At 40.2% G+C, this 18212-nt stretch overlaps 1 protein-coding gene across 9 annotated transcripts in view; it reads right to left on the bottom strand.

Moving 5' to 3' along the window:
* Nucleotides 1-18212, bottom strand: part of tnrc6c1 (trinucleotide repeat containing adaptor 6C1) — a 725104-nt gene that overhangs the window by 226132 nt on the left and 480760 nt on the right. The window contains exons 1-2 of one of the 9 annotated variants that reach the window (XM_068058106.1): nucleotides 6111-6327; nucleotides 5770-5817 (exon numbers count right to left, since the gene is read on the bottom strand). The exons of 6 other annotated variants lie outside the window; for them this stretch is intronic. In XM_068058106.1, coding sequence (XP_067914207.1) covers nucleotides 5770-5817; nucleotides 6111-6115 — 53 coding nt within the window. In that variant the 5' untranslated portion in view covers nucleotides 6116-6327. Of the gene's footprint in view, nucleotides 1-5769; nucleotides 5818-6110; nucleotides 6328-18212 lie in introns of those variants that run through there. 2 more of the 9 variants (XM_068058107.1, XM_068058112.1) reach the window with 2 other exon arrangements.

Here is an 18212-nt window from a genome sequence, read left to right as displayed (position 1 = left end):
GCTCCTCAATTCAGGTTAGTTGTTCGCTATGTGTTCGAGTTCAATTTATATAGCATCATACATCTCTTCAAGATGTCCCAAAATGCTTCAAAGTCGAGAAATTACTCTTTTGAACAGTAGACTTTTTTTTTGTAAGTAAGCAGAGGCCAATGTGTGCAAAAAGCCCCATGAACACTAATGAGATAATGAGCAGTTTGCCTATTTTGGTGCCATTGGTTGAGGAATGAAAGTTGACCAAGACATTGGGAGAATTGCTTGCTTTTCTTCAAAAAGTTGCCATGAGATCTTTTCTGTCCCCTTGAACTGGCAGAATGGACCTCGGTTTAAAAGTTTGATACAAAAGACAGCATATCAGTATTGTAATGAAGAATACTCAAATAACTTAGCTTTTCACATCAAGAATTATTTTTCAGTGGTCACTAGTTTGCTACATGATAATAATGCACTAGCTTCATGGCGATGGGCACGTCCTCTGGAAAATAGCCTGGTTAAAAGATTCATGTTGCAAATTTACTGCTTTTAGTTAGCTGCAGTATATCTGCTGAACAAATGAGCAAGTGTTAGAAGTAACAAAAATCAGCAACTCTAGAAAACCCAATTTTAGACTGGGCTGTAAAAAATTTTGCTATGCCAATGCCCTAAGATGTGTATAATTATCTGTAGTGACAACTAATTATAGCTGGAAGACTTACTCTATATGGATTACATGTGGCACTGTAAATAGTTGATTAGTGAGAAAAGTAAAATATCAAGTTAATTACATGCAAGTGAGATAAACTCGGTAACACTCAGGTTACTGTGTGTAGGGCTTCCTGAGTAATAAAGTTGGTATCCCACTGTGCATTCTGTACATAAAAAGATATTAAAAAAGACCTAGAGGGTAAATATATAATCTTACAGTGAAGCTATCGCTAATAGAAGACTCTATTACAAATGGTATTGCCTAGTACTCTTGACAGAGAAATCAGCATTCTGAACACAATGGACCCAATTTAAGTAAAAAAGGACAGCAAATAATTCATGTGCTCTCATTTAAAAATAATAAAATCATACTTCTCTGCTGCACTTCATTGCTGAATGATAATGGCCACACAAAAAGCAAACTTTACTTATTTTTTTATAAAAGCAAAATACTGCAGATGCTGGAAATCTGAAATAAAAACAAAGTGCTGGAAATACTCAGCAGGTCTGGCAGCATCTGTGGAGAGAAAAGCAGAGTTACTGTTTCAGGTCTATCTTTAAAAAGTTTGGACAAGGGTGTCTACATTTGCAGGGAGGGTCCCCAATAAAGGAAGTTTGAAAAGCATTGATATAGAATATAAAATTATGGAACTTATAATAATTTGGTCCTAGAACCTTTTCTGCATGTCTATCGAACAAAGTCTGACAAAACTCTCCTCCTTCACTCCCTCAAATAAACAGCAAGACTTTCTTGGTGTTAGGTCCTCAAAACTTTTGAGACGATATCACACCTGCAGTGGTTTTAGTAATATTAATTCACACTTGTGAATTAATACCAACTTCCAAGTATCCATTTCACATATGATAAGTGTTCCATTTCAGACCAATTAAATCACTGAGGCCAGACTATCTTTATTAAAATTATTTGTTTATATTGCTCCTTCTGAATTCCTACAGGTACAATGACATTTTACATGTTTTCAGTTTTAATTCAAACTGTACATTTCTATTGTTCAGCCAATGTCACTTAGCATCAGAGTGCTCTATTAGTTTCAGAATATTTGGCATAACAGTAGTTTTAATTATCTATCTTCAGGAAGTTATATTACTGAGACCTAATGATTCATGAATGCATGTAAAAGTATTACATTTGATAGAATTTTGATACAAAGGAATTGAAATATTTTGCTTTCTAGAACTCTCAATAGTTAACCAGTCAATGGTCTGATAGTATTTTAACTCTACCTTAATATTTTCATTGCACTGTATTCAATATTTGATTCAAGTTAATCCATGAATTCTTGACCAGAATTGACATCTATAATAGACTTAATTCACTACCATTAATTTTACAGTTAACTTTATTCAAGTCAGATTAGGGTATTACCTTGGTAACAGGCATCAACATATTTTTGATCACAGGAGGGATATACTTGCATTGGAAGCAGCTCAGAGAAGGTTCACTTAAGCTGATTTCTGGGATGAAGTGTCTGTCTTACGAGGAAAGGTTGAGCAGGTTGGGCCTATCCTCATTGGATTTTAGAAGAATGAGAGGTGACCTTATTGAAACATATAAGATTCTGAGGGGGCTTGACAATAAATGCTGAGAGGATGTTTTTTTCTTGTGGGGGAAATCTAGAACTAGGGGGCATAATTTCAGAGTAAGGGGTCACCCATTTAAGTCAGAGATGAGAAGGAATTTCTTTTCTCAGCAGGTTGTGAATCTTTGGAATTCTCTACCCCAGAGCTATGGATGCTAAGTCAATGAATATATTTAAGGGTAAGATAGACAGATTCTTGAACTAAAGGGGAGACAAGTGTTATGGGGAACAAGCAGAAAAGTGCAACTGAGGCCAAGATCAAATCAACCAAGCCATGATCTTATTGAATGGTGGAGCAGGCTTGAGGGACTGTATGTCCTACTCCAGCTCATATTTCTTATGCTCTAGGATTAAAATTTAAGCCAGTCAATAGAATAAAGGAAGGGTGACAGCAAACACCAAATTTCCATTTCTTCATTACCAAGTGTAACATAGGACAGATTCTTAAAGTGCTAGTGATAGCATTTTGTTGCTACGCTCACAACTAACAAGGAATGACAGAAATTCAATAAAAACTGTATGCGCTATATGAAGGTCCTGAGCTGCAAAATCTTTCTTAAAAGAGAGATTCAGCAAGTATCCAAGTTGCCACTATAAAAAGGGAATTATTCTTGGTAGGTGACTTACTTTTAAAAATAAATTCAAACACACCTAAGGGAGAAACTGCATTATATTTTTAGTTAGCCTCTCCAGCACAGAGCTTGGGTTTTTGAAGTTTTACTAAGTATGGCCCAACTCAGCATATTTTCATTTCTCAGGCCTTTCATCTCTTTTGAAAGCCACTTCTTGTTGGATTACTGTTGCATCATCACCAGGGACTGTCCTGCATCTCATATAATTACTTGGTCATACATAAGCCTCGACAGCGAGTGCCGCCAAGCAATTTTGACCAGTTGGGTCATATAGCCAAACTCAATCACAAAATCTACACCTGCAGATAGCGAAAAGAATTGGGAGCCCTGGCTAAATTTCCTCTCTATACCCTAGGGTGCTAAGGCATATTGCAGTCAGTCAATCAGCCTGAAAAATCAACTCACTCAGTGCAGAAGTGGGTATTGAACTTGGAACATTCCTAATCTTAGACCCCAACTACTCACTGATCCACCAGCAAAATATTTTACGCATAAATTTTTATCTACACAAAATCCTTAAATACAAAGCATTTTACAGTACATCCAAGCCTGTGGGATCAATTTCTAGAAATAACTTTACATTTCATTAGAAATGTGACATGTCTGCTCTGCTTTTTCGGAGTGCTGTGTCAATACACTGTTTTATACACTGCTTAAGTATCTTTGTGGGAAATGGCCAACAACTTCCTTAGACATTATTTACTACATTTTTGCAGGAAAGTGACCTTGTTTCAGGAAATCACATCAGTTTATTTGGATTTCTGGCAGATTAAATAAAACGCATTTACTACAATTCTTATTGTTACGACCAGGTGAGAAAGGTGTCTAGGGGTCCCTCTCAGCCTTCACCTGATCTTACCATAACAGGGTTTAATTTTAAACACAGTGTTTTTAGCTCCCCCTTGGTGAATTCTTGTTCACTGCTTTCCAATTATTAGGCAAAGAAACCAGCACAAACAGGTTGAGGTTTAAAGAAAAGTTGACATTTATTAAACTTAAACTGTAATTCGGTTGTTGCCTACGGATACGCGACGCGCCCACGCTAGCATGCATACGCAATACACATATGCAAACAGAGACAGAAAAGAGAAGAAAAATAAAGTGGAAAAGTTTGAGGCAATATCTGAAGAGTTTTTGTTACGGTTCTTCGAGCTCACTGTAGAGTCCTTGATTATGGGTAGATCTTGCTTTTCATTGGGGTCCAGTATTCTTCTTAAACCTTGTTCGCTGTAGGTGACGTCTCTCTCTTGGGGCTCATGTGCCTTCAGTGGATTCAGAGGCTTGAGAGCAAGAGATGTTCTCAGTCCAGGAGCAAATAGACATGGAGTTCAAACTGTACAATTCAGAAAAAACCCAGGTTGCCAAGCAGGTTAGTCATGTGCCTGGTCTAACTGGATTGTATCACCTTAGTCTCTAGAATGCTCCTCTTACACACAATCCCTGGTGATTAAGATCCACTGTGGGTTGAACATGTCAGGGAATGACTGCTTTGTCCTTCCAAGCACTGTTAATATGCAAATGTCTTTTCCAGCCACAGCTGATCTGTTTAACAAGTCCTTTCTTCACTCCAGTAACAGTTGAAAATCAACATTCATGACAAAATTAAATGTGCCTCATTCTTGGCATGTGGGGATCTGGCATAACATATTTACTATATTTGGGGCATGATATTCACAGTAAAAGTAGATTTTTTTTTTAAAAGGTTTACATAATCTACATAATCTAATATATAAACATTAATGCTAAATTAGAGATCTGTGGAATACCTTAATTCCCTGAACATTTCCTACATTTCAGGCAGTATTTATGACGTTTGTAAAAATGATTGGTGCCAATTGCACGTTTTTTGCCTAATGCAAGTTGCTGCAAAGATTCACAAAAAGATTTTTTAAAATTTATATACACAAATTTTCTTTCCAAAGATGGGTATTTAAACATTACACAAAAAATATGTTTCTGCACCATCTGCAAAATTGAGTTCTGGTAAAGAACAGAGACAAGTCCTACCCACGGATATAACAGCCTTTCTGCGTTTTTTTTTTGTATTCGTAATTGTATGCGCCAAACATTACAAAAAAAAGAGAATCTTTCGGTCCCTCAAATAACAATCCGCTGCCTATATTTTTATGCGATTATTCTATTATAATTAGAGGAAAACACATTCAAAGCCGCAACAAGCCACTGCACCGCAGCTGTTGTCAAAGACACATTCCATCTCCGAAGCCATCAGGATGATCAAGTACAGAATGGTGCTGCGTGCAGAGACACAACGTGGGCAGCGGTCCAAAAATGCCAGCGCTTTGGCACTACAACAGCCAGTCAACACCCGAGTGTAACACCACGCAAAAGCACAGAAATATAGTTACTCCCGAACCTCTACGAATGGGCAGAAACTATAGTAAATTCAATTCTGTCCGAAAAAACAATACGCATTTCCAATGTGAAACGAGCACTGCAGCAATGTTCAGGACTTTAATTTCACGTTGCAGAGGCTGGTCAATTTGCAAACAAGCTACGACACCACATTGCGGTGCTGCTGTCATTTCGATCTACTAGGATCGAAAGCGCTTTTTCCATCAGTCGATTTCAAAGCCTGCTGCAATGAACTGAGCGATCCTCAAGTCCAACTCTACGAAGGAATAAGGTACACTCCAACCTTCACCGCTCTAACCTCTCCCTTCCACTGGTTGAAAATCTTTGAAATTTCACGCCGATTCACTTTTCTCTGCGCTGATCGTTCCTCTTAAAAAAAACAATTCAATCCATCTCTAAACATTCAAACCCGCCTTGCAAGATATAACGTACGCCACTCTTAACGTTAAAATAAAAGGCAAAACGCAAATCATCGGGCTTACCTTTTAATTTCTTCCTGAGGCTCTTTGGCAGCTTTAAACTCGGGCTCTCTGGTTGGGGGGGGGGGGAAGAGAGAGAGGAAAAAAAAAGAGAAAAAAAGGGAAGGGGGGGGGGGGAAGAAAAGTCTTTTTTAAAGACTCAAATTTGGCAGACTCTGAGAACACGCACAGCGGCTGACAGCTGCCGTTAGGATCGCACAAGCGACGAGCAGCAGCCGCGAGTTGTACACAAACACACGGGGAAAGGAAGCAACAGCGCCGCCCGCCTCTCTCCCTCAAACCCACTAGCAGCACAACACACATACACACGCAGCCCTAGCAACCGCACCGCCACAGCTACAAACCTCATCAATTTAAAGTGCAAGTAGAAGGGAAAATATCCAACAGCAGAGACAAAACAACGTCGGGGGGGAGGGGTGGAGGGAAAAGTTGAGCTACTTTCTCTCGCTCTCCCGGTCAGTAAATTGTTGGTAACGGTGCTGCAGCAGCCATTTTGTTATCACTGACAAGAGAAGGCTAATCGCGCTGAGGAAACGACCCCTGACCTTGTCTGGCTGGCATGTGATCACAACTGAACATCGCCCCGCCCCTTCCCTCCTCGCGCCCAACCGTCCCACCTCGCCGTGTTGCCATGGCAACCGCTCTGACCTATCGCTTCGGTGCCGACGCATCACATGATCCGCGAACCAAACTTTTTTTGGGGGGGAAAAAAACTGTCCTCCGCTTGGCAGCGATCAAGACGTCTGCAGGCAGGTGGGACTCTCAGACATTCCTACGATCCCTAACCGCGTAAATAGAGAAGGAAAGGTGGGTGGAAACAGCCATAATGACACAGGTGAACAACCGGGAGGGGAGAATAACAATGCCATAAAACCTCCAAAACACAGAGGCAACCCGTCGAATGTCATTCCGGCTGCCAAATCCAACCAATCCGATGACAGAGCGCGCGCCACGTGACCGAGTTCCCGCCCTCGCTTGTTGCTCCGACAACCAGCCTGCCCAATCATCTATAAAAGCCAACCACAAACAAGCCTTTCCTCAACATATATAAATGAACTAGCAATTGTCAATAGTACATGATCTGATACAGCTCGACTTCATCTGCTTATTAGGTACACAGCTTATCTAATTTGAGCTAGTGAAATAACCCAATCAAAATCAAATATATTATAGCTGAATTGGCACTCTACTGTGCAGCAGCAGTAAATATCATTCAGAAATACAGCTTCCATTCCATTCTCCTTTGATCAGACTTTTGATAGCGTGCACTTGGATTTGTAAAATAGACAATAGCTTGCTTTTGAAAAAATAAAGTAACATAATATTTCTCTTTGGCTTGGGTTACCTTTGTTGATTTGCTTCTAAAAAAAAGCCCTCATGTAACATTCACAACAAAACCTTTGTGATCAAAGTACGAGACTATATGAGTGGAATTTCTGTAATGAAATTTTCCAAGGAAAAAGACTCCACAAAGCAGTGGTAATAGTTCTTTGAATTTTAAAAGAATCAGATGATTGGATTAAATTTTTTTATTCTGGCTTTTAAAGAGAACATTTCTTTACTGATCTTCAGCTCTCCCTTCATCTCTTCTCAAGAAGACATTGACTGCTTCCTGAGGATGGTTCTGTAGGTCCCAATTACACTCCACTACTTCACACAGGTGATCATTATGCATGTGAACCTTGGCAGTCAAAGCAAACAGGCTGTTAAATCGCAGGGGCAGCATAGCCAAGCTCAACACTGTAATCATACTCATGCACTTTTCAGCAGAGATTTGCTGCATCGCGATCAGGAGTCAGAATTCAAGCCCTTCCTAACCCATAAGTGCTGAGGCTAATTGTAGCATCCTGATTTCAATAGCCTGGTTGGGATCAAGTAATTGAGCACATACCAGTGATTTGGGATCTTTCTGCTTTGATTCAGTCACTTACAGAATAGACACAATGTGCCATTGTAGAACCTTAACTTGAAGTTTTGAAAATAATAATTTTAGCTCCATCCATATCATGACTTATTCCCTGTCAGAGTGAGCACATGACCGCCAAGGCGACTGCTAATAACAATCTTGAATTAGCTGCTAAAAGGTGCATGAAAACAGGCCAAGGTTATTTTCTTTGCAATTTTTTTCTTCTCTTGTTTGCACCCCACATCCACCCTCCCCACCGAACACAAATGCACCTATGAGAGTCACAGATATGAACCAACAGATGTGATTTGCTTCGTGCCATCATGCTAGCAACCGTCTCATTGACTTTGGAATTTAGTTACCTATAGCAGGTAGGAAATCCTCAATGAATATGTCTGTTAGTCACCATTGATTTTCACAAAAGTTTATTTGTAAAGTACTTGAGAAGTAATATTTTTTGCAATTATGTTCCTGCTGGGATTTATTGTATTCGTTCTAAAATCTCAATGGGTAACTATTTTTTTTAAAAGTCTTCCGAGCAGTCTTTAAGTGGACGGGGTACACTAAAATCAATGCTGACGAGTGGACACTTTCCCATAGGATCCCCTTAACTAACATCAGTGAAGTGCATCTGCTTCAGTTCTTGATTGAAATGTCACTCTAGGGTATACAGAGGAGACCTACTGCTATCCGAAAAGAAAGAAGTCACTTTAAGTATAGATATGTGATCTAGTTATAGAAGTAAGTTGTTTACGTTTTCTTTACACTTAAGGATACTTTCTCTATTAGCTGTATAGCTGTGAATTTTAGTTGTTAAAAGTGCTTTAATGACTTTTTAATGCTTTAAATTATAAAATAGCCTTTATTAACTTGTTTTTTCTCAACTTAAAAATGTGCTTTTAATAATAAAGTCCATCCTTTATTTTAAACTTGGGCCATTAACAGTATAAAGATGAATGTGTAATGTACACAAAAGTATCTTCCAAATGTGATTTTTTTGATGAACTAGTGACATTTTGTTGGATTTTACTGATAATGAAAACCACTTTAAGTATCTAGATGAAAAAGAGAAGACATTTAATTACAAATAAAATTGAATTTCCATTGAGCCACTATCAGTACTGTGAATGGCTATCACAGCATGGTACACCCATGAACACTCTCTGAAAATGTGAATTTCAGAATCTGGATTTTGTTCTCTAAGAAATTGTGTCTGTAGATTCCACTACTACTGGTACAACTAACTGTCATTTTAAGACAAAGATGATTCAAAATCTTGTTAGTGGATTAGAACAATTAAATAAATTAAACTTTAAAACAGAAACAGATTTCTGTATAAATTTGGATCTATTTGCAAACTTAGCTCAAAGATTAGAGTTTTTAATAATCTTTTAAATATGTCAAAATAAATATTGGCATCATAAAACTCAATATTCACACGCATATTTGTCTAATATGCAAATGACCATTGTATATTCTATTTGCTAGCTGAGTTTAAATTATTTAGCTTTTACAATAGGCAATTAAACATAGTTCAAAAGATGTACAAAAAGGGAACAAGTGAACAAACAGCAATTTACATGGTCTTCTAATTTGTTGTTTTTAAAATGCCAATATTAGCAAAGAAAAGCAAGCCAGATTCCAAGCTCATGGGATAACTTTAAAAATAAGCTGCAGCACTGGCATGGCAGAATAATGCATTTGTACTCTACCGAGCTATTTCTTGAAGTGGTCGTTCAAGTTTCCAATTCCCACACAGAGAGCTGAATTTTACCCCTGACTCTGCGGGTTGTGGCACAGGGGCAGGTAAAATTCTGCAGGAAGAGGCCTGCCTCGACCCGCGACGCCGAGAAGGGCCCGCCGCATATTACTGGCAGCGGGAGGACCTCGGTCCGGCCCCCCTGCTGCCTGGCGGCTGGCCCTTCATCACCATATGTAAATTAACATTAATGATATTAAAATTAACTTATCTGCAGGCCGTGGCCGTCTCACGCCAATTTTACGGCCGCCATTTGTGCTCTGCGCGCCTTCGGAACTCTGCATGTCATTCCAAGGCGAGAACCTGGTGGGGAGGGGGAACGAATATAATTTTCAGGGAGGGAGGGGTGGAGGAGTGGGGAAATTAATTTTTATTCGTTGTGTGAATGGTGGGAAGGCGGTTATAGGCCAAATGTTAGAAGTTTGGGGGTAAAGTTCAGGTAGGGATAAAGGCATGTGTTGGTCATTGAAATGACCATTGGGGGATTGGGGAAGGGCCATCCACCTCTTTTTTTTTTAAATAAAAATTTAATAATGCTTTACCTTTAAAAATTAAAAGTAATTCTAAGTGCTTAAAGCCCTTTGAAAATGGCACTGGCGCCTGCACAGTGATGCCAGTGCCGGGGATGCAGCGGCTGCCCCCTCTACGCCATCAACGGCTGCCGCTCCGCCCCCTCTCTTTAAATGACCCAGGGGCTCCTTGGCGGCACTTCCGTATTCGAAGGCCGTAGAGCTGAAATCACACCACAGAGGAAGGCAGTGCGCGATTAAAATTCAGGCCAGAAAATTTATGAATTTTGGGTACACCATCATTGGAAAGAATCAAATGCAAGTTAATGCCCTGAATTTTAATCAGGTACCGCATTCCTCGGTGGCGCGCTTTCCCACTCGGAAGTGCCGCCGAGGAGCCCCCGCGACATTACGCGTGGGGGCTCATTTAAATAGAGGGGGCAGAGCGGCTGCCCACGATAACATAGAGGGGGTGGCCGCCGCATCCCAGCAACGGCATCCTGCGCCATTGCGCAGGCGCGGCACCATTTTTAAAAGACTTTAAGCCCTTAGAATTACTTTCAATTTTTAAAGGTGCAGCATTATTAAATTTTCATTTCAAAATAATAGAGGTGGATGGCCCTTCCCCAATCCCCCCATGGTCATTTCAATGCCCGAAATGACCAACACATGCCTTTTCCCCTACCTGAACTTTACCCCCCATCCCCCCAAACTTCTAACATTTGGCCTATAACCCCTTCCCACCAATCACACAATGAATAAAAATTGATATCCCCGCTGCTCCACCCCTCCCGCCTCCACACCAGGTTCCCGCCTTGAAACTCTGTGCGGAGTTCTGAAGGCGCGTGGAGCACGAATGGCGGCTGGAAAATTGGCGTGGGACAGCCGCCTCCTGCAGGTAAGTTAATTTACATATGGAGATGAAGGGCCAGGCAACAGGAGGGCTGCACCAAGGTCCTCCCGCCGCCGGTAATATGCGGCAGATCTTTCTCAACATCGCAGGTCGACGCAGGCCTCTGCCCGCTGAATTTTACCGGCCCCCCCCCCCCCCCACCCCCCGCCGCTACCCGCGCATCGAGGGCTGGTAAAATTCAGCCCAATGACTTCTTCAAAATGAAGAAAGGAAAGATGGGAGGATGACTGCTATGTGTTTTAAGAGTGGCAGTGATAGAGACTTAAGGGCAAGCTGCCTGTTTTCTTCATCAGAATAGTGCAAGACACACTAAGACCTATAAAAAAAGGGTAGGATGAAAATATTAAAGGGAAATTTAATAAGTAAAAGCCTACAATAAAATTTACCTGTATTAGTGGAAGAGGCCAACTCATTTTCATTATTTATCATTAACAACAGATTTGAAAAAATATATATAGTCTTATTCTAAATGGTTTTAAACACAACTGAAAGAATTTATGATTGGAAGATGCAAACTCACAAAAATAAGAATGCACACTTAACATAAATTACAAGTTACTGTGCACCAGACTTACACTGATTTTTGGGGCTTAAAAGTCTCACCAAGTATCTAAACAGCACAATATTTCTTACCTGACATGATAAAGCTGGAGAAAATGTTCTAATTTGAAATTAAATTATCATTTTTACTCTGACCTATCACCAATTAATACTAGCAACTGCACTGTTACCATTCAGTTTCAACAAATTAAAGTGAAGAAACCTTGAGGAGTTCTCAAGTCGAACAAGGTTAGATGAGATCTTGTTCCATATAATATTTCTAAATTAGGCAAACATATAGCTTGCAGGAGCTAGGTATTGTTTGTTGTGTTCAATTGTGCTGGGTGAATGCATTCGCTGAACTGATTTCTAATTCTTCTAAGGGCACTGCAGGGATTCCACAGAGACCAACACATTCATAAATAGAAAACAACTGTCTAGCAGAAATAAGAGGTGGCACCCAACAATGCCAATGCAATGTAGACAAGCTGGTTACTGCCTATTTGATAAGATAAAGCCCTCTAATGTTTGAACGATAGCCTGCACCTCTCACATGACTATCCCTATCTATTATAGATTACCAATGCAGCTTCTGTTCCCTCTGCAACTAATGAACAAGCACTAAAATCAATAACTGCAAAATGTGGATTTGTGTGCTTGCTTTGTAACACACAGTAAATGGTATGCAGGCAGCAGAATGCTCATATGGGGGTGGGCTGCATGAACCCCCAGAGGCCACTGTATTTGTCATTTGGAAAACCAAGATAGATGTAGGGCACAAATTCATCAAAGCTTTCTCCAAAAGGAACACAATTCTTGTTCCAGTGTTAGACTCCATCTATCTAGGGTCCAAAAATGAATAAATAATGAACTGTACATGTCAGATTCCAGGAACAAGCAGCATACAATGGTACAAGATAAGAGCTAGACTAAAGAACTTACTAATAAAGTAATCTTTTATAATGAAAGTAATTCTTTAGTTCAACATTTTAATGACTTTCAGAGCTGTTATAATTTAATATTTTGTCAAGATCCCAGTTTTAAATATATTCAAATTCAATCATCAATGAAGAATTCAGTAACATTTTTCAGTTTATGTTTTCGCTACTGCCTTAAGCATGGTCCAAACAATAGCATTTCAGTATTCTGTGTTGGTACAAATTATATCTGACGTTGCAGATGAAATAATTTTAAGTGTATTAAGGCTGTGAGGAAAGGGGGCATAAATAAGGCATTTTATTTAAAGCAGAAGTAGCCTATATTTAACTATTTTCAACTTTAAAGTTCATTACTAAACTCAAAGCATTATTTTTTTATATCAGACCTCAGCATTTTGCAGTGAGTGGCTTTGTCTACAAACAGCACAGCAGCTCTACTTATCATGGCAACGTCAACATTGCAGTGCTGGTTCCTTTGTTTCTCTACCAGTGATAGAGCCAGAACCTAACATCTCATAAATTATACCAGTGTGATTGACAATGATGGCACTGTTTGTAAACACAGACAGGGATGCCAAATATTGTAGCCTATTAAAAATGAAATATCTTTACAACACAATGATCTAGAAACACAGCATTTTAGAATGCAGCCATTTTAATCTTGAACTTTAAATAGACAAATAGTTCATATTGGGCATCAGCTGCTACAGGTCTGGCGTGGGTAGAAGCCATTGTTTTAAGACATTAGTCTGATTATTGTTCAACTGTAACAATACTCCTTTTTCTTCTTGTCTAATTTAATGAAGAGATCAGTGTGATCCTCACAATTTGTAATACAATTTGTTATCTGTTAGTCAGCTAAATAAAACATGATATCTTTATTGCAGCAAAGCTTTTATGTATGAACTGTAGTTATTGGTTAAAGTGAAAAGGTGCAGAAAATCTGTAAATAACTAGCTTTCCTTCTAAACATAACATTAATTTCATTTGAAGTAAAATTATATTTGATATCTTTTATATTTCTTGTTAAACATTTCCAACCTATGTGTTTTGGAAAACAGCAGCTGTAACACCTTACTCACGAAAGAACTGAAATAATTTCTGTGCTGCTACCCTGTTGGTAACAATGTTCCTGCAATATGAGTAGCCGTAGTACAACCCCCCTTATCCTTTGTGAAAAACTGAAATGTGACCGGCATGAAATGCTTTTATTTATATTATAAACACATACATCATTGAAGAGCTCCCTTATTTGACTTTGCGAAACACATTCCTTTTTTTGTTAAAACAATTCATCTTTTGTAATAGCTGCAAATTGGCATAGGAACTGCATTTACCTGCAATGCATTCTTAACACCGTTACATTAATGCATTGTTGCCATGTGAAAATCTTGTCATATTTTACAGTAATACCTCAAACTCTATAATCTGAAATTAGTTTCTTAAAAAGGCAACCACTGTTTTGATAAAACCTACTACAGGGGCTAAATTTGACTTCTTTAAAACAAGTAAATTGCAATGAAACATCATCGCAAAACAGATTATAAGCAAGAGTGATATCCTTTCAAAGAGACTATGCTGAGAAAAGGCTTTGCAGTACAAGAACTTGTCTTTTAATGGAATCTAGTTTATCTGTATTGAAAATGACAGTGAAATGCTGTGCCATTTTAACTCTTTAATTACTGAATTCATAAAGCGGTTTTAAGAGTGATAGTTTGCTTTCTTTAGTTCTTTCCCCAGTCAGGTCACACACCATTCACTGGTCAAAGGGGCGTTAAGCAGTTTGCTCCCTGACTCCTGCCAACATTGTTCTCTAATCAGCTGCTAAGGCATGAACAAGAGTGGCATAGGCTGAGTTTGCACATTTTCCTCCTCTGAGAAAGCTTTTGCATCTCGCAAGCAATTTTTCTCAAAGGCACAACTAAATTTAGAAATTGATTTTCACCAACTTGCCTTAGAATGATGGCATTTGAAATTGGATGATGCCATTCTATTTTCTCTGGCTGCTAAATGGGCATCTAAGCCTCCAATTACACAATCATTATGAGCCGGATGTGCACTGATGGCTATGTTGATGTAGGCACCTCTGCATTATTGAGTTCCCCTGAACACAGTCAGTGCTGAGCTGGAAAACCAGGTTTACATACAGCCTAACAGGCAATGCTTAAAAGAAACACTACAGGCTACAACTGACAAGGTAAATGTTTAAAATATATTTATCTGAATGTGGAGGCAGAAGGAGCAGGAGTGTGGCCAGCCACTGCCCCCCCCCCCCCCCCCCACTGCACACAACTTAAATGCCCCAGATTGGCACTGCCATCCTCTCTAATGCCAGCTGCTACCTGTACTGATCGCTGCCATCCTCCACCCACCCTTCCTGATTACTGCCCTTCTCCCTCCCAATTGCCACCCTTCACGGTAACCTTTCTCCTAATTTGCACCCCCCCCCCCCCAAATACTTTCCTGTGCTGACATCACCACAGCCCGATCTTCAAATTCTCTTCTCTGCCAGCTGCCTGGTTAGGAATTCGCAGTTTGCCAGCTCAACTATATTGAGGCCCGAAGTCCAATATTCTTTGTACCTCAGGCCTAACCATTCAGGCACAAGGATTGTTACTAGGCTATGATTGTATAATCTTTGTACTTGTAATGTTGAATATTCTAATACTATAGGTTCTATTGAGAAAATCTACATCAGGAGAATCAGGTCTATTCTTCAATATGATTTTCATCTGCTCCATTTTGCCCATTCCACCATCTTATCAATATCTCCTCACAGCTTGCTTTAGTTCTCAGAATAATTTACAATGCTTTCTATTTAAGCATCAACTGCAAATTTGGGCATCACTACCTCCAGCCTTACATCCAAATCATTGATGTACATAGTGAACAGAAGTGGACCCAGAACAGAGCTTTGTGGGACAACATTACCTACTTCCAACCAGTCTGAGAAACTACCCTCAACTCTTCCTCTGTGCTTCCTCCTTTCTAACCAATTGTTCAATCCATATTGTTCCAATCATCTCCAATAGTTTCCTGTGTGGCACCTTGTCAAAGGCTCTCTGAAAGTCCATGTACATCCCATTTGCTGCATTTCCCCATTCCACCAAGTCCATTACCTCGTCAAAGAACTTCATTTGTTTTATCAAGCCAAATCTTCCTTTCTAAAATCTGTATTGCCTGCTCTAATTGCTTTATGTTCATTTAGATATTTAGTAATTTTACCATTAATATTAATAAATTGCCCTCATAATTTCTGTCCTATTTCTTCCACCATTCCCCTCAGATCCTTGGATGCATCCCATCAGGTCCCAGAAATTTGTCCTCCATATAGAGTCAGAGTCAGAGTCAGAGTCGTACAGCATAGAAACAGGCCCTTCGGCCCACCGCGTCCATGCCGACCATAATGCCTATCTATACTAATCCCACCTGCCTGCATTAATTCCATATCCCTCTATGCTTTGCTCATTCAAGTACCTGTCCAGATGCCTCTTAAATGTCGCTACTGTTCCTGCCTCCACCACCTCCTCAGGCAGCTCATTCCAGATATCTTAACTAACCTCTTTTATACTTTCCTTTTAATTATTCTGTCTCTCATCTCACTTTTAACCAATTTGGTGTTCACCTTTCTCAGTATCCTTTTTTTTTTATAAACACCACTGCAAAGTACTTTTTAAGAATCCCTGCAAAATTTATCACATTTTCAATGCAGATATTTACATTCATGTTATTCTGTATGTGAAATAAAGGCTAAACCTGTTTACTTTGTTCAAAAAATACACCTAAGTTCATGGAATAAAATAACATTTGTGACATTGGTAACAGGTGGAATTCAAATCCTGGTGAAAGTCTGAATCATTAATTTGTTGTTGAGACTAACGTGTTAAATAAACTACCAAGCTTTTTTTAAAACACATAGGAGTTTATCAACTGTACTGGATACATTACAACACAATTATCATTGCTATGATGTATAGCATGATTTATAACACATTGCCTGCAGTTATGAATACAATTCCAAAACTTGTAGTTGAGGTGAGTATTATAAATACAAGCCAGAAGAATTGCTACGAGCAGCAGAAACTAATACAAAAATATTTTAATAAATCAAAAACATGTTATTTAAAATGGAAAACCATGGCGCCAACAGGTATGATGCAAAGTACATTAAGATTAATTCTCCTCCTATTACTGCACCTAAACAATATTTGACTGTGAAAAAATTGGATTTCTACTTATTTCTGAAATTGCCACCACATCATATATACTAAGAAGTTTGTACTTAGACTCAAGAGTGTCATACTGACTGACTTTGTAGCACATGAGGACAATTCCTCAATTCCCCTTCTGCCAAACACTTTGACCCACCATTTCACAGAGCTCCCCCTTCAGTCGCACGAGTCACAGCAAGATTTCAGTGCCTGCTGCTAAGTGCCCTGTTGGCTCCATGGCTCCTGCCAAACTTTGCCTTCAGCTACTATCACAGTGTCACCTGCTACCACTCCCAAATCCCCAGCAGTTACTGAGCAAATGCTGAATAAATTGGTAGTTCCATCATGCTTATGAAACATTACAAAATATTTACAGCACAGAAACAGGCCTGTCAGCCTAACAGGTCTGTGCAGGTGTTCATGTTCTACAGGACCCTTCTCCCATCCTTCTTCATCTAATCTGACTAATATAACTTTTTATTCCTTTCCCCTTGTGCACTTGTCTAACTTCCCATTAAATGCACCTATGCTACTCACCTCAACCATTCCTTTTGATAGCGAATTCTACATTCTAACCACTTTTCTGGGTAAAGAGGTTTCTCCTGAATTTCCTATTGGATTTATGAGTGACCGTCTTAAATTTATGACCCCTCATTCTGGGGCTGAATTTTCACGGCCACCGAAGACAGAAACAGGGATGGCCCCAAAAATACCGGCATCGTGCAGCGCGTCAATTTCAAGGCACCAGTCCCAACGCTGGCAACAATCACTAGAGCAGTTGGGAAGGTGGGACAGGGATCCCGCTCTCCTCCCAATCAGTTAAAAAACTCATTAAGAGCTTGTCAAGGGGTGAACTTAAAATTTTTAAAGGAGTGGAGAGGTAACCCGCACCTTCAGAAACTAACCAGCTGACAGCAGGCGCGTAAAGAGTAGGGAGCAAGTCATGGCTGTCCCAGGGCATCACCACGGCCCCATAAAAGGATCAGCAGGGCAAAGTGGGATTGGGTACATGGTAAGAGGGTGCCCTTGCTGCTGCGCAGCTGGCAGGTAGAATAGGCACAGTGCCTGGGCTTTGGACAGGGTCAGCAAAGCCCCCCCTCCCCTCCTTCTCCCCCCCCCCCCCCAGCCATCATGGGGGCAGGAGAGCAGGGGGAAAGTCTGCCAAGGACACTTAGGTGGCCACCTGCCCAGAAGGAAGGCTGCAGGTGGCAATGGACGCACGACTGACTTATTTTGGGCCCAGAGCGATGAGGGGGCAACACCCTCCGCAGGAAGGGCAGAACCCCAGGCATCAAGAGGGCATGGGAGAGCAAAGGAGGACAGTAAGGCAATGGAGGCCAAGCCTTCGACAAAGGATCAACCGCCAAAGACGGAGTTACCTAGAGATGAATGAGAAGCATTGCTGCAGGACACTGTGATTCTCCAAGCAGATGGTCACAGAAATCTGTGCCCTCATTGCCGAAGACCTCGCACTTCGCAACACTGGTCGCCATGCCCTTCCAGTGGCCCTCAAAGCCACTGTGCTTTTGAACCTCTTTGCTTCTGGCTTCTTCCAAGGATCAGCTGCAGACCTTAGTGGCATTTCAACAACAGCTGAACACCACTGTATCTCACTGCTCAAAGATGCCTTCTTTGCTAGAGCTGGATAGCACATTCATTTAACAACAGAC

The sequence above is a fragment of the Heterodontus francisci genome, chromosome 26, assembly GCF_036365525.1.
Source record: "Heterodontus francisci isolate sHetFra1 chromosome 26, sHetFra1.hap1, whole genome shotgun sequence".
In the NCBI taxonomy this organism is placed as follows: Eukaryota; Metazoa; Chordata; class Chondrichthyes; order Heterodontiformes; family Heterodontidae; genus Heterodontus; species Heterodontus francisci.
Note: the sequence above shows the minus strand (reverse complement) of the source record. Positions and strands in the feature narration are given on the sequence as shown.